This window comes from Podarcis muralis, chromosome 12 (assembly GCF_964188315.1).
Source record: "Podarcis muralis chromosome 12, rPodMur119.hap1.1, whole genome shotgun sequence".
Classification (NCBI taxonomy): domain Eukaryota; kingdom Metazoa; phylum Chordata; class Lepidosauria; order Squamata; family Lacertidae; genus Podarcis; species Podarcis muralis.
Window position 1 is genome coordinate 8,099,625 of NC_135666.1, and position 13,030 is coordinate 8,112,654.

Here is a 13,030-nt window from a genome sequence, read left to right on the forward strand (position 1 = left end):
TGTATATGTAAAATATGCAGCATTTAAGGGTAGATATGGAAACTGTGGAAGGGAAGTCAATGGAGAAAGCAATTTACGGTCCGTACAGTTTTTTTCTTGAGAAGTCAATAAATAAGATTTCCTTTTATTTATTTTTTAAAAAGAACATGACAGTGGTAGCAATAGCAATAAGATTCATTATTCCTGTCTTTCTACTACTGCTGGTAAGATGCTAATGAAGATGGTGCTTTTGCTTACCTATGAGGACTGGAGCCTGCAGGGAGAATTGCTCCTTGAAAGCCGAGCTGAGAAGGTGTATCTTAAGAGGCGGTGCTTGATTGGTGTGGATCGTCAGCCGTGTGCCGGCAGGGACAGAGTCTCCTGCCGCGACGGAAGATGCTGCTAACTTTCTGCTCGCTGTTCTTCCCCTTGGTAAGTGAATCCATTGTTTGCCTTTCCAGGGAGTGAAATCCTTAGACAGCCTGCTCCTCTTTGGGAGAAGCTGGTTTGTGCCTTTGCAAAGTGTCAGCTTGTTCCTTCTCTGTGGGTCCACGAGGAGCCCTTAAAAGCCTCTGAGCATCCTGCAGTGCTCCATTGAGGTGGTTTAAGAAGAGTTAAATAGGCAGATTACTGTTCTTTCACTGCAGTTTTGAGAGGGGAACAAACAGAAGTGGGTTGAGGTCACCGGTTAGCGAGGACCTCAGAGGTGTGATCTTAGGAACTGGGAGTGTGGCATGTTGTTGTTTAGTCGTTTAGTCGTGTCCGACTCTTTGTGACCCCATGGACCAGAGCACGCCAGGCACTCCTGTCTTCCACTGCCTCCCGCAGTTTGGTCAAACTCATGCTGGTAGCTTCGAGAACACTGCCCAACCATCTCGTCCTCTGTCGCCCCCTTCTCCTTGTGCCCTCCATCTTTCCCAGCATCAGTGTCTTCTCCAGGGAGTCTTCTCTTCTCATGAGGTGGCCAAAGTATTGGAGCCACAGCTTCAGGATCTGTCCTTCCAGTGAGCACTCAGGGCTGATTTCCTTCAGAATGGATCGGTTTGATCTTCTTGCAGTCCATGGGACTCTCAAGAGTCTCCTCCAGCACCAGAATTCAAAAGCATCCATTCTTCGGTGATCAGCCTTCTTGATGGTCCAGCTCTCACTTCCATACATCACTACTGGGAAAACCATAGCTTTAACTATACGGACCTTTGTTGGCAAGGTGATGTCTCTGCTTATTTGATGTCTGATGTCTCTGGCATGAGAAGCTGGCAATTATTCTCAGGTGAATTCATACAGGGAGCAAGGACGTAACGGGGCACGTCTATGTGTGTTGTGCCGGCAGCTGAGGTTATCGGATGCTTTGCTGCTTCCACTCTCAACTATGGCTTAAATAATTGTTGTTGCTGCTGAACTTCTGCTGTGGAGATAGCGTTCGTCTTCGTCTGATAGCTCAAGGAGCACTAGGCAGGCCAAACCCCAATGATGGGGGTCACCACCACTGATGTTTGTTTTTACTGGGAATTTTAGCAGAAGGAGAAATGGGGGAGAGAAGAGAATGGAGAAAGCAGAAGGGAGAGGAGAAGAGAGAGAGGCAGAAATGCATAGAAGACAAATATTGCTAATGGAGTCTCATCTTTCAAGATGGGTTTAAAAATGGATATTCAGAACTATTATTATTATTTATACCCTGCCCATCTGGCTGGGTCTCCCCAGCCACTCTGGGCGGCTTCCAACAAAGTATTAAAATACAGTGGTCTGTTAAACATTAAAAGCTTCCCTAAACAGGGCTGCCTTCAGATGTCTTCTAAAAGTCTGGTAGTTGTTGTTCTCTTTGACATCTGGTGGGAGGGCGTTCCACAGGGCGGGTGCCACTACCGAGAAGGCCCTCTGCCTGGTTCCCTGTAACTTGGCTCCTTGCAGTGAGGGAACCTCCATAAGGCCATCGGCACTCGACCTCAGTGTCCGGGCTGGATGATGGGGGTGGAGACGCTCCTTCAGGTATACTGGACCAAGGCCGTTTAAGGCTTTAAAGATCAGCACCAACACTTTGAATTGTGCAAGGAAACTATCTGAATATCTTACGTAAGAATCGCAGAATTGTAGAATTGGGCGGAACCCCGGGGTTCATCTAGCCCAGTGTTTATAAACTTGGGTCTCCAGCTGTTTTTGGACTACAATTCCCATTATCCCTGACCATTGGTCTTGCTAGCTAGGGATGATGGGAGCTGTAGTCCAGAAACAATCGCAGACCCAAGTTTGTGAAACACTGGTCAAGTCCCAACCCCCTTCAATCTCAACTAAAGCATCCATGATGGATGGTCATCTAACGTCTGCTTAAAACCCTGCAAGGAAGGAGGGTCCACAACCCCCTGAGGGCTCAGACCAATGGGATCAGACCAACACTCTGTTTCTCACAGTAGCCAACCAAATGCCTGTGGGAAACCTGTAGTCAGGATTCGAGCGCAAGAGCTGTCTCCCTTCCTGTAGTTTCCAGCAACTGGGATTCAGGAGGAAAGCGTGGAGGCAGGGCATAGTCATCATGGCTAACAGCCATCGATAATTGCCTTTTCTTCCTTCGTGAATTTGTCCACTCCTCTTTCATAGGCACCCAACTCGGTGGCCATCGCTGCCTCCTTTGGGAGTGAGTTCCAGAGTTTAAACTAAATTACTAAATGCAGATCTGGTTCACTCAGCCAGATGGTTGGGCTATGAATAATAAATTATTATTATTATTATTATTATTATTATTATTATTATTATTATTATTGATTTATTTTTCTTGTTCCCTGAGATCCACAGGCTCTTTTGTACTTAGAAGTGCTGCTAGTGAACTTGCTTGAATGCAGGAAACTTCCACATCCCGATTGCTTTCTGCACACACATTCCTTTAGGGATCAATGGCGACCTCATTCCTATTTTTCTCTCTTCTGATAACAGTAGAGCCTAATTCATCCTTCTTCTTCTTTTAAGCTTTCTTGAGTCCAACTAGTAGTTTCCTTGAACGCATGGCAAAAATGAGAGAGAGTTTTAAATCAAAATATTGTTTCAGTTATGGCTAGATAAGCAAGGGGAGTGGGGCATATGTACCCACGCTAGCAATGATGACAGGTTTTTGTTTTTTTCACTTCGGCCTCCTTAAGAAGGAGTTTGAACAGATTTCTTGGGCTCACTTGGGTGTTTGTAAGCGGAACGTTGTGACATTTGCGTTTCGGAAAAAACAGGTTTTTGGCTCAAATTCAATTCCCGTCTTCTCAGAAAAGGGTGAGCCGTTTCTGAACACACACACACACACACACACACACACACACACACGATACCATAAATTAATACAAGGAAGGAGAGTTAAAGTAAGAAATCTAGACATGAAAATCTGGAAAAGGGCATTCACAGGAGCCTGGTTGCCCAACCCCTGGCTGAGGTAAAAAATCCACAGCACAGCAGTTTGGCAGCTAGTCAGAATCCATTTCTGAAGGCCCTGTCTTTTTTAAGACCTGGAAGTACATCTGGAAACCTAAAGGAAACTGCCAGGGAGACAAAGGCATACTCATTCCACAACAGAAAAATGGGTGCTGCCCCCGATTTCCTCCCCAAAATAGGGAAAGCACATACACCCCCCCCAAAGCAAATAAAATATGGGCAACAAAAGGGGAAGGGCAGCCCCCCGGAATAGGCAACCCTCCAATCTACCCCCATACAAATACGTACATATGGTGGTACCTTGGTTCTCAAACTTAACCTGTTCCAGAAGTCTGTTCCAAAACCAAAGCGTTCCAAAACCAAGGAGCACTTTCCCATGGAAAGTAATGCAAAACAGATTAATCCATTCCAGACTTCTAAAAACAACCCTTAAAACAGCAATTTAACATGAATTTTGCTATCTAACGAGACCATTGATCCATGAAATGAAAGCATTTCATTTGAGATGTGCTGCAGTCACACAATCAATCAATCAATCAATCAATCAGTAGCTGAACTGGGTTCCACACAGTCACAAAAAAAAAAGAACTGCAAAAACAAAAACTCAAAATAAATAGCAAAAACAGATGGACCTCTGCGTAATACTCAAAACGGAAGTGTTGTACTCAAATTGGAAGCGTAACACTCAAAACAGAGCACGTTCGGCTTCCAAAAAACATTCGCAAACTGGAACACTTACTTCCGGGTTTGCAGTGTTTGGGTTCCTAGTTGTTTGAGTACCAAGGTGTTTGAGAACCAAGCTACCACTGTACTTCAGAGCCAGTGTGGTGTAGTGGTTAAGAGCGGTAGACTCGTAATCTGGTGAACCGGGTTCGCGTCTCCGCTCCTCCACACACAGCTGCTGGGTGTCCTTGGGCCAGTCACACGTCTTTGAAGTCTCTTAGCCCCACTCACCTCACAGAGTGTTTGCTGTGGGGGAGGAAGGGAAAGGAGAATGTGAGCCGCTTTGAGACTCCTTAAAGGGAGTGAAAGGCGGGATATCAAATCCAAACTCTTCTTCTTCTTCTTCTTCTTCAAAGCATGTGACTTTGGCCAAATCAAATCAAATCGGCCTAACCCATCTAACAGCAGGGCTGTTGTGGGAATAAATTAAAAGCCAACGTGCGGACACTCCCTCTGACCTAACAATGTGGGACCAATCATCCAGCCTTGCCTACTTTGCAGGGTTGGTCTGAGCCTCAGTTATAGGTCTGTGCACAGACACAGACATCCTGATCTGATTTGTGGGACTGATCCTTCAGCCTAGCCAATTTGTAGGTCCAGATCGGTCCCTGCGTGCTGCCACAGCCATGAAACCCACTCCTCTCGCATGGCAGCCCCCAGCCATTGCGCCTCTCTCTCTCTCTCTCTCTCTCTCTCTCTCTCTCTCTCCCTCTCTCCCTCTCTCTCTGTTTCCTTTGTCTGCCTGAGCAATTTCTGCCTGCATGGGTGGTTGCATCTGAATGCCTGACGAGCGCACCTAGTAATTATCATTACTCTTAATGCCTTTGAACACGTGAAGCACTTTTGACAGCTATTAACTTTTAATTGGGATGACAAAAAGAGTCACGGAACATGTCAGAAACCTGACGTGGAAGAGTTAGGTACAAAAGTGAAGTTTCCTCTCTTCTCCACCCAGCCAGGGGGCGGTTGGGGGTGGCAGGAGGAGATCGACAAAGCAACATGACTAGCGTGGGAGAAAATGAGAAGAGCATCTCAGGGTCACCTCCACAGCGTGAGAGGGCCAGGGGACCATGTCCTCATGGGAAGCAATAGAGATATTGATCAGAGTGAGGGGGTGGGACTGCAATGTTGTCACAGGATGATGCACATCAGAATAAATTAATTAACACCTCATCATAGAATTTAGGGACACGGGTGGCGCTGTAGGTTAAACCACAGAGCCTAGGACTTGCCGATCAGAAGGTCGGCGGTTAGAATCCCTGTGACCGGGTGAGCTCCCGTTGCTCGGTTCCTGCTCCTGCCAACCTAGCAGTTCGAAAGCACGTCAAAGTGCAAGTAGATAAATAGGTACTGCTCCGGCGGGAAGGTAAATGGTGTTTCCGTGTGCTGCTTTGGTTCGCCAGAAGCAGCTTAGTCATGCTGGCCACATGACCCGGAAGCTGTACGCCGGCTTCCTCGGCCAGTAAAGCGAGATGAGTGCCACAACCCCAGAGTTGGCCAAAACTGGACCTCATGGTCAGGGGTCCCTTTACCTTTACCATCATAGAATTGTAGAACTGGAAGGGTCATCTATGTGCTGGGCCCAGGGGTAACCATGCAGGAAACCAGAGAAGGACAGGTGCAGGATCCAGCGTACAGCAATGTTGCTCCCACAACCTGGGGTGGGGTCCGACAGCCTTTTATCTTTGTCGGGGTAGCGGCCAGTCCTGATCCCCCGGCGACTCACCTCTCTGTTTCACCCAAAGGCAAGCACTCCTCCTGTGAATACTCAGGTCTTTCCTCCTCTTAGACCTTAGTCTCTGCAGTCTCTGTAGTTTGGGAGATGTCGGTGGGTTACTAGACCCAGGGGCCGCCTCAGCCTCCCCTGACCCAACCAGTAGTGGAGCAGCTGTAAGTGATGGCCCAGCTGAAGGCAACGAGGTCATCCCCGCATCTGGAGCCAGGGCAGGCTCAGGCCCCTGACTCGGCCCAGCTAGTGTTTGCTGCAGGGGAACCTGTGCAGACTGGGGCTCTTCAGAATGAGGCCCCAAACTTGGTTCAGATGATGCCTGAGGCAAAGGATCCGGTGCAGACTGAGACTCCTCTGGTTCTGAGTCTGAGCCTGAGTCCCAGGCCATTGCCTAGTCCCAGCAATGCAGTAAGAACAAACACAGATATTGAAATAATTCTCATAATTAGCAGAGTTAAGACATGGAAAGGATTTCACCGCTGTCAACTTTTAAAAGTCTGATTATTTTTTTAAAAAGGTTTTTACTTGGCATCGGAAGGAACATAAAGTGAGGGGCAAGACACACCTCAGAGGAAGAGTCCACAACCTCCCCGAGGGAGACCGTTCCACTGTTGAACAGCTCTAACTGTCAAAAAGTTTTTCTGCATGTTTAGTTGGAATCTCTTTTCTTGCAACTTGGAGCCGTTGGTTTGGGTCCTACCCTCTGAAACAGGAGAAAACAAGCTTGCTCCATCTTCCATGGGACAGATCTTTAGATATTTGAAGATAGTTATCATATCTCCTCTCGGTCTCTTCTTTTTCAAACGAAACATATCCAACTCCTTCAACCATTCCTCATCAGGCTTGGTTTCCATGTACACAAATAAAAAATGCAGTTTGCCTTCAGAATCCACACTCCTCTGACTTTTATGACGCGGTCCTCCAGCATGTTTGCACATATCCCTTCGGTGGAGATCTGCATTGCAAAATTCAGAGAAGTGTGAATTTTGTAGGATGGCTGTCTCTCAGCACACACATTGCTCTGTAAAGTGAAAACTAGGTAGGATCGCTTTGAAATGAGAACTGCGTGAAATTTCTCCCCAACCCTAGCCACAGTTTACTGTCATGCCTGAACCCTAAACTTTGATTAATCTTAACCATGGTTTGTTAAAACAAGCTAGCTTCATAAACCTTGAGAAATTCATGAAAAGCTGTTTCAAATTTTGCTGGTATTTATTGTAGTCTTGCTGGGAAATCTACAATATGAGAGTATGTGGCATCTTCTTGCCATGTCTGACTAGATTTATCAAAATTCCTTTTGCTACCCTTGACATCCCTCAGGTGTCTCACATGAGCACCAGACTCAAATCAACCACAGAATTTTATTTAATATACCTAAGAACTGTCCTGGATCAAACCAAAGGCCTATCTAGGCAACCTTCTGTGGCCCACAGTGGTGAGGTGAACCAGAAAAGTCCACAAAAGCCATCTCTTGGTTACTGTTTCTCCAAGGCTGCTATTCATGGACCTATTGCATCTGGTCTGGGAAGCAGTACATATCCATCCACCCTAGCAGCCATTTTTGTTATTATCCTCCACGAATTTGCCTTACCTCCTTTTCAAGCTCTCCATGTTAACAGCTATCACTAGTAATTGTGTTAGTGAGTTAGTGAGTTTATTTATACTTTTCACATTTATACATTTCATTAGTTTCGCAATCAATTCAACATTTCCAAATTTGACTTCCTTCCCCCTCTTTCTGCGGCTCCTTAATTTTTTTTTTTAATATCTTCTGCATATCCTATCCAAATTCATTTAATTTGCTCATTTAATTATCTGCAGCAAATATATACTCTTCTAAAACTGTAGGTTATTACAATAATCCTGCTAATGTTTTTATCTGCTTATAATTTGTCTGTAAATATTCAATAAACCATTCCCATTCTTTTATAAAAAGTTTGTTATCTTGATTTCTTATTCTTCTGGTAAGTTTTTGCCATTTCTGCATATTCCATAAGTTTTTGTATCTATTCTTCCTTTTCTGGAACTTCCGCTTTTTTCCATTTTGGGGCAAGTAACTCTCTTGCTGCTGTAGTAGCATACATAAATAAATTTCTATACAATTTAGGTAGTTCTGTCCCTATAATTCCCAAAAGAAAAGCTTCTGGTTGTTTTTTTTTTTAAATATATAAAAGTTATTTTGAACATCCTTTTCAATTCATTATATATAATTTCCCAGTAAGCTTTAACCTGTGAGTTTCTTTTTTTTAAAAAAACATTTTTTTATTGATTTTAACATATAAATTATAAAATATATCACAAAACTTATCACTTATACAATCTTTTTAGACTTCCATCAGCACCTCTGATGATCCACCGTTTTAACCACTTCTTATGCATTTCTTAACTTTATATTGCCTTTACATCTCTTAACAAATCATCCTTCCCCTTCTCCATTTTTGCAATACTTCCAATAATACTCCTCACAAAACTTCTTGCAAACCTACAAACGTCATCTGATCTTCACAAATACTTTTCAAATAGTCCGTAAATTTACTCCAGTAAATTTCTGGTCCCGTCGGTTTCGAATCCTTCCTGTTAGTTTATCTAGTTCTGCATAGTCCATTAACTTCATCCTCCATTCTTCAATTCTTCTTGCTTCCATTTTTGGGCCAATAATGTTCTTGCTGCTGTTATTGCATTAACCTGTGAATTTCATGGTTTAGCGATGCGCTAGGTGAAGAAGCATCAAACATCAGTTGGAGGTGCAAGGCATACCCAAACACCCACAAATTTCTTTTTCACCCCATTTTTTGTTTTGCTTGCCTTCCTAAACCATCTCAACATTTTGCTTCGGGTGAAATTCAGGGCCAATGCTCTTGTGCAGAACACATTTACATATTGATATGAGCCGTCGTCTATTATTAAAGCTCAGCTTTAAGAAGTGGGATATATTTAACAGTCAGGACTTTGATCTCCGACTCCAGTAATTCAGCCCTCATGGATCTCGGAGCAAGGTTGATATTTTCGGCATTGGTGTTAATTAGATGTTCTACTTTATTTTAATTCCTGGTTATTTAAAACTGATTTGCCAGGCGCAATTAACGTAATGATGAAAGATCAAGGCAATGAATACTGAATATGTATATTATAGTCCTGTAAGAAGAATCTCTCTCATCCAGCAGGGGAGACCCAGGTGAAGTAACCGTTTCAGTGTGAGATTTCCCTTGATGAAGGCAGAACCACAGAATAGAACATGAATTTGGAACCAAATCAAATCTAGGCAGAGCCAGGACCACAAACTGAGGAGTGATGGCAGTGGGGAAAAAGGTGAAATGACAAAGCAGTTTGGGCACAAACTTGGTCCCCTAAGAGTCCCCCAACTTCAAGCTAAAAGTTCTTTAAAGCTAACATTCTGCTCAGTCTTAGAACAATCCCCAATAGTTATTTCTTACATTTATATTTCACCTTTTATTCCAAGGAATTCAAGGTTCTACCTTCTCCACTTTATTTTCACAACAACCCTGTGAGGTGGGTTAGGCTGAGAGACAGTGACTGGCCCAAGCTCACTCAGTGAGCTTCATATCAGAGTGGGGATTCGAACCCTTGTTCTTACCGTAATTGGGGAGCTGAAAGGAAAGAACCTGGTCAGTTACAACATCTCCCTTTCTCAAACTCGGTTCAGCATTTCCCCACATTAATTTGCGGGATTACCTAAGGGCAGGGCCGGATTTAGGTTTGATGAGGCCCTAAGCTACTGAAGGTAATGGGGCCCTTTCTATGTCCAGCTGTCCTTTGTCAACAACAAATTGTCACTGTTTTTGTGTTGAATATATGCTATATAAGAGGGATGTGGGTGGCGTTGTGGTCTAAACCACAGAACCTAGGGCTTGCCAATTAGAAGGTTGGCGATTTGAATCCCCATGATGGTGTGAGCTCCCGTTGCTCGGTCCCTGCTCCTGCCAACCTAGCAGTTCGAAAGCACGTCAAAGTGCAAGTAGATAAATAGGTACCGCTCTGGCGGGAAGGTAAATGGTGTTTTTGTGCATTGCTCTGGTTCGCCAGAAGTGGCTTAGTCATGCTGGCCACATGACCCAGAAGCTGTCTGTGGACAAACGCTGGCACCCTCGGCCTATGAATCAAGATGAGTGCACAACCCCAGAGTCATCCGCAACTGGACCTAAGCGTCAGGGGTACCTTTACCTATATGCTATATAGTAATTTATGGATCTAATAGGTATCTAAAGCCATTTGCACGTTGCCATGCAACCAGTCCATGCAGAATGTAGGCACCCTATATATAGAAATGACCAAATCAGTGATATTTTAGGGAGCAGGCTAGCAGGCGGGGCCCATGACTTACATCATAGGAGCCTACACAACACAAAACACTGTTGCTTTAAATAGGTTTTATTTTATTTGTTTTTTATCTTATATTTTGGAAATGTACATCCAGGTTTTTTTCCCTTTAATTTTTTTGGGGGCCCCCAAGAGAGTGAGGCCCTAAACTATAGCTTGTTTAGTTTATACATAAATCCGGCACTGCCTAAGGGGCAGCAGGGACCCTCCAAATGTCCCAATTTTCCCAGAATTACAGAAGTGATCCCGGTTTCTGATTTGATCCCTGAATGTCCTGTTCTTCCTTTTTCCTCCCCTCCACACCTCAGAGAACAGTTAAAAGCGGTGTGGGTGGAAAAACCGACTCCTGTTTATACTGAAAATAAAATTCGCCAAATGAATGGTGGAACTGGCATGCGTAGCCCTTCTTAAAATTTTGAAGAAAAATTATAAAACAATCCACTTTATATTCTTTAACTGCAGTGCTTCTGCAGCCAGCTATTATTATTTTTTTAGGAAATGTGTGGAGTGTTTATTCCTTTTTTTGTAAAAGGATCCATACACTGCAAACCTTTTCATGTCTACTCAGAAGTAAGTTCCCATTATATTCAATAGAGCTTACTCCCAGGGAACTGGGCAAAAACTGGGCAGGCTTACACTGCAATCCTAAGCAATTTTACCCAAAACTAAGTCCCACTGAATTCAGTAGGATTTACTTTCAGGTATGTTCCTGATCATTCTCACAGTCTTTCGCTGACAGGGACTCAAGGCAGCTTATAGCTCAAATTTTATATCCTTCCATTTATCTGTTGAAGGTGTTGTTCATGATCATTCCCTTGCGGGGGTTTTTTTATTTACAACAACCTTGTGTGGTAGGTGAGGTGGAGAGGTTGCAGTTGGCTCAAGGTGACCGATGGAACTGTGTATATGGCATTTATGTGTGTGGGAGATCAAACAAGGAAAGAAACTTCCTGATGTAGAATAGAATATCCCTATTTTCATCTGAGAAATATTGGACGGTATGCACTGGAGGTGTAATCGACGGCCAGATTTTGAAGGGGGAAAAAATGGTATCACTGCATCAAGTTCATCAGTTTGGTTGAATTAATCAAACTGAATAGTTTTAATTGAGTTCTGAATAAATGTGGCTGTTTTGAATTTAATTGTGGCATTATCTTCTGTTCTGCTATTCTGAATAGTGCTTTTAATAAGGTAGGGGGCATTGGGACTGAGTTTCTGCAACCAAGTAGCCCCCCCCCAAAAAAAAATCGGGGACCCTTGATTAAGGTCAGGCCAAAGATCCGACAACCTCATTTCCCATTCATTTCTCCTTTGAATTTAAGAAGTTCCTTGTGATCACAGAAAGAGGATTCTATATTAAAAACCGGGGCGGGGGGCAGGGGGAATGGAACTGTTGCATCTTAATTCTATCTCTGGCTCCTTCGAAACGCCAGCATAAAAGTATCCCAACAGCAAACCATTTCACATGATTACAGTTCTTGAAAAGCATCTGAAACAGTCAAAGGAGAAGGTGGGGGAGAATACAATTAGATTCCAGCCCAAGCTCTGAATAGGTCCTTTTGAAATGCAAATTGCATTGCCCTTCTCAGAGTAATAATTTTTTTGCTACCTTTGTTGGAAGTTGGTATTCGTTTGGCCTGACGCCGTGCGAAAACCCTGCGCTGTCTGGTTTTATTTTATTTATTTTTAGATGCTTCCATTGACAGCATGACAGTGGCCATTTACAAGTGCATCTTTCCATTTTTTTGCAATAAAGAGAGGTGCTATTTTTTTTGGGGGGGGTGTAACTTAATATCCCTCCCCCTCCACACACACACTAAGGGAAAGAAGAAAATTATCTGCTCCTGGTCTAAAATGGAATAAAAACAATTGCATTTTGGTCTGGGTAGCTCCTCACATTTTTCTTTTTTGTGTTAGGGTCAAGGTTAGATGCTCTGCAATTCTTCACTATTTCAAATCTGATGGTCCCAACCCCCATTCAGAAGCTCTCCTCCCTGGGCGTGGAATTTTCTGATGTTATCCTGGAGAGTGAAGTCAAATGGGCCTTAGAAAGCACTGCTAATAACAAGGCCAGTGGAAGTGATGGTATTCCAGCTGAATTATTTAAAATTTTAAAAGATGATGCTGTTAAGGTGCTACACTCAACATGCCAGCAAGTTTGGAAAACTCAGCAGTGGCCAGAGGATTGGAGAAGATCAGTCTACATCCCAATCCCAAAGAAGGGCAGTGCCAAAGAATGCTCCAACTACCGCACAATTGCACTCATTTCACACGCTAGCAAGGTTATGCTTAAAATTCTACAAGGCAGGCTCAAGCAGTATGTGGACCGAGAACTCCCAGAAGTGCAAGCTGGATTTAGAAGAGGCAGAGGAACCAGAGACCAAATTGCAAACATGCGCTGGATTATGGAGAATGCTAGAGAGTTCCAGAAAGACATCTACTTCTGCTTCATTGACTATGCAAAAGCCTTTGACTGTGTCGACCACAGCAAACTATGGCAAGTTCTTAAAGAAATGGGAGGGCCTGATCACCTCATCTGTCTCCTGAGAAATCTCTATGTGGGACAAGAAGCTACAGTTAGAATTGGATATGGAACAACTGATTGGTTCAAAACTGGGAAAGGAGTACGACAAGGCTGTATTTTGTCTCCCTGCTTATTTAACTTACATGCAGAATTCATCATGCGAAAGGCTGGGCTGGATGAATCCCTAGCTGGAATTAAGATTGCCGGAAGAAATATCAACAACCTCAGATATGCAGATGACACAACCTTGATGGAGAAAGTGAGTAGGAATTAAAGAACCTCTTAATGAGGGTGAAAGAGGAGAGCGCAAAATATAGTCTGAAGCTCAACAT

General features: G+C 43.7%; 1 protein-coding gene across 1 annotated transcript in view; it reads left to right on the forward strand.

The window, feature by feature from the left end:
- Window positions 1-300: 300 nt before the first annotated feature.
- Window positions 301-13,030, forward strand: part of LOC114607890 (vasoactive intestinal polypeptide receptor 1-like) — a 35,222-nt gene continuing 22,492 nt past the window's right edge. Inside the window, exon 1 of the mRNA XM_028751562.2 lies at window positions 301-411. Coding sequence (XP_028607395.2) covers window positions 376-411 — 36 coding nt within the window. The 5' untranslated portion in view covers window positions 301-375. The remainder of the gene's footprint in view (window positions 412-13,030) is intronic.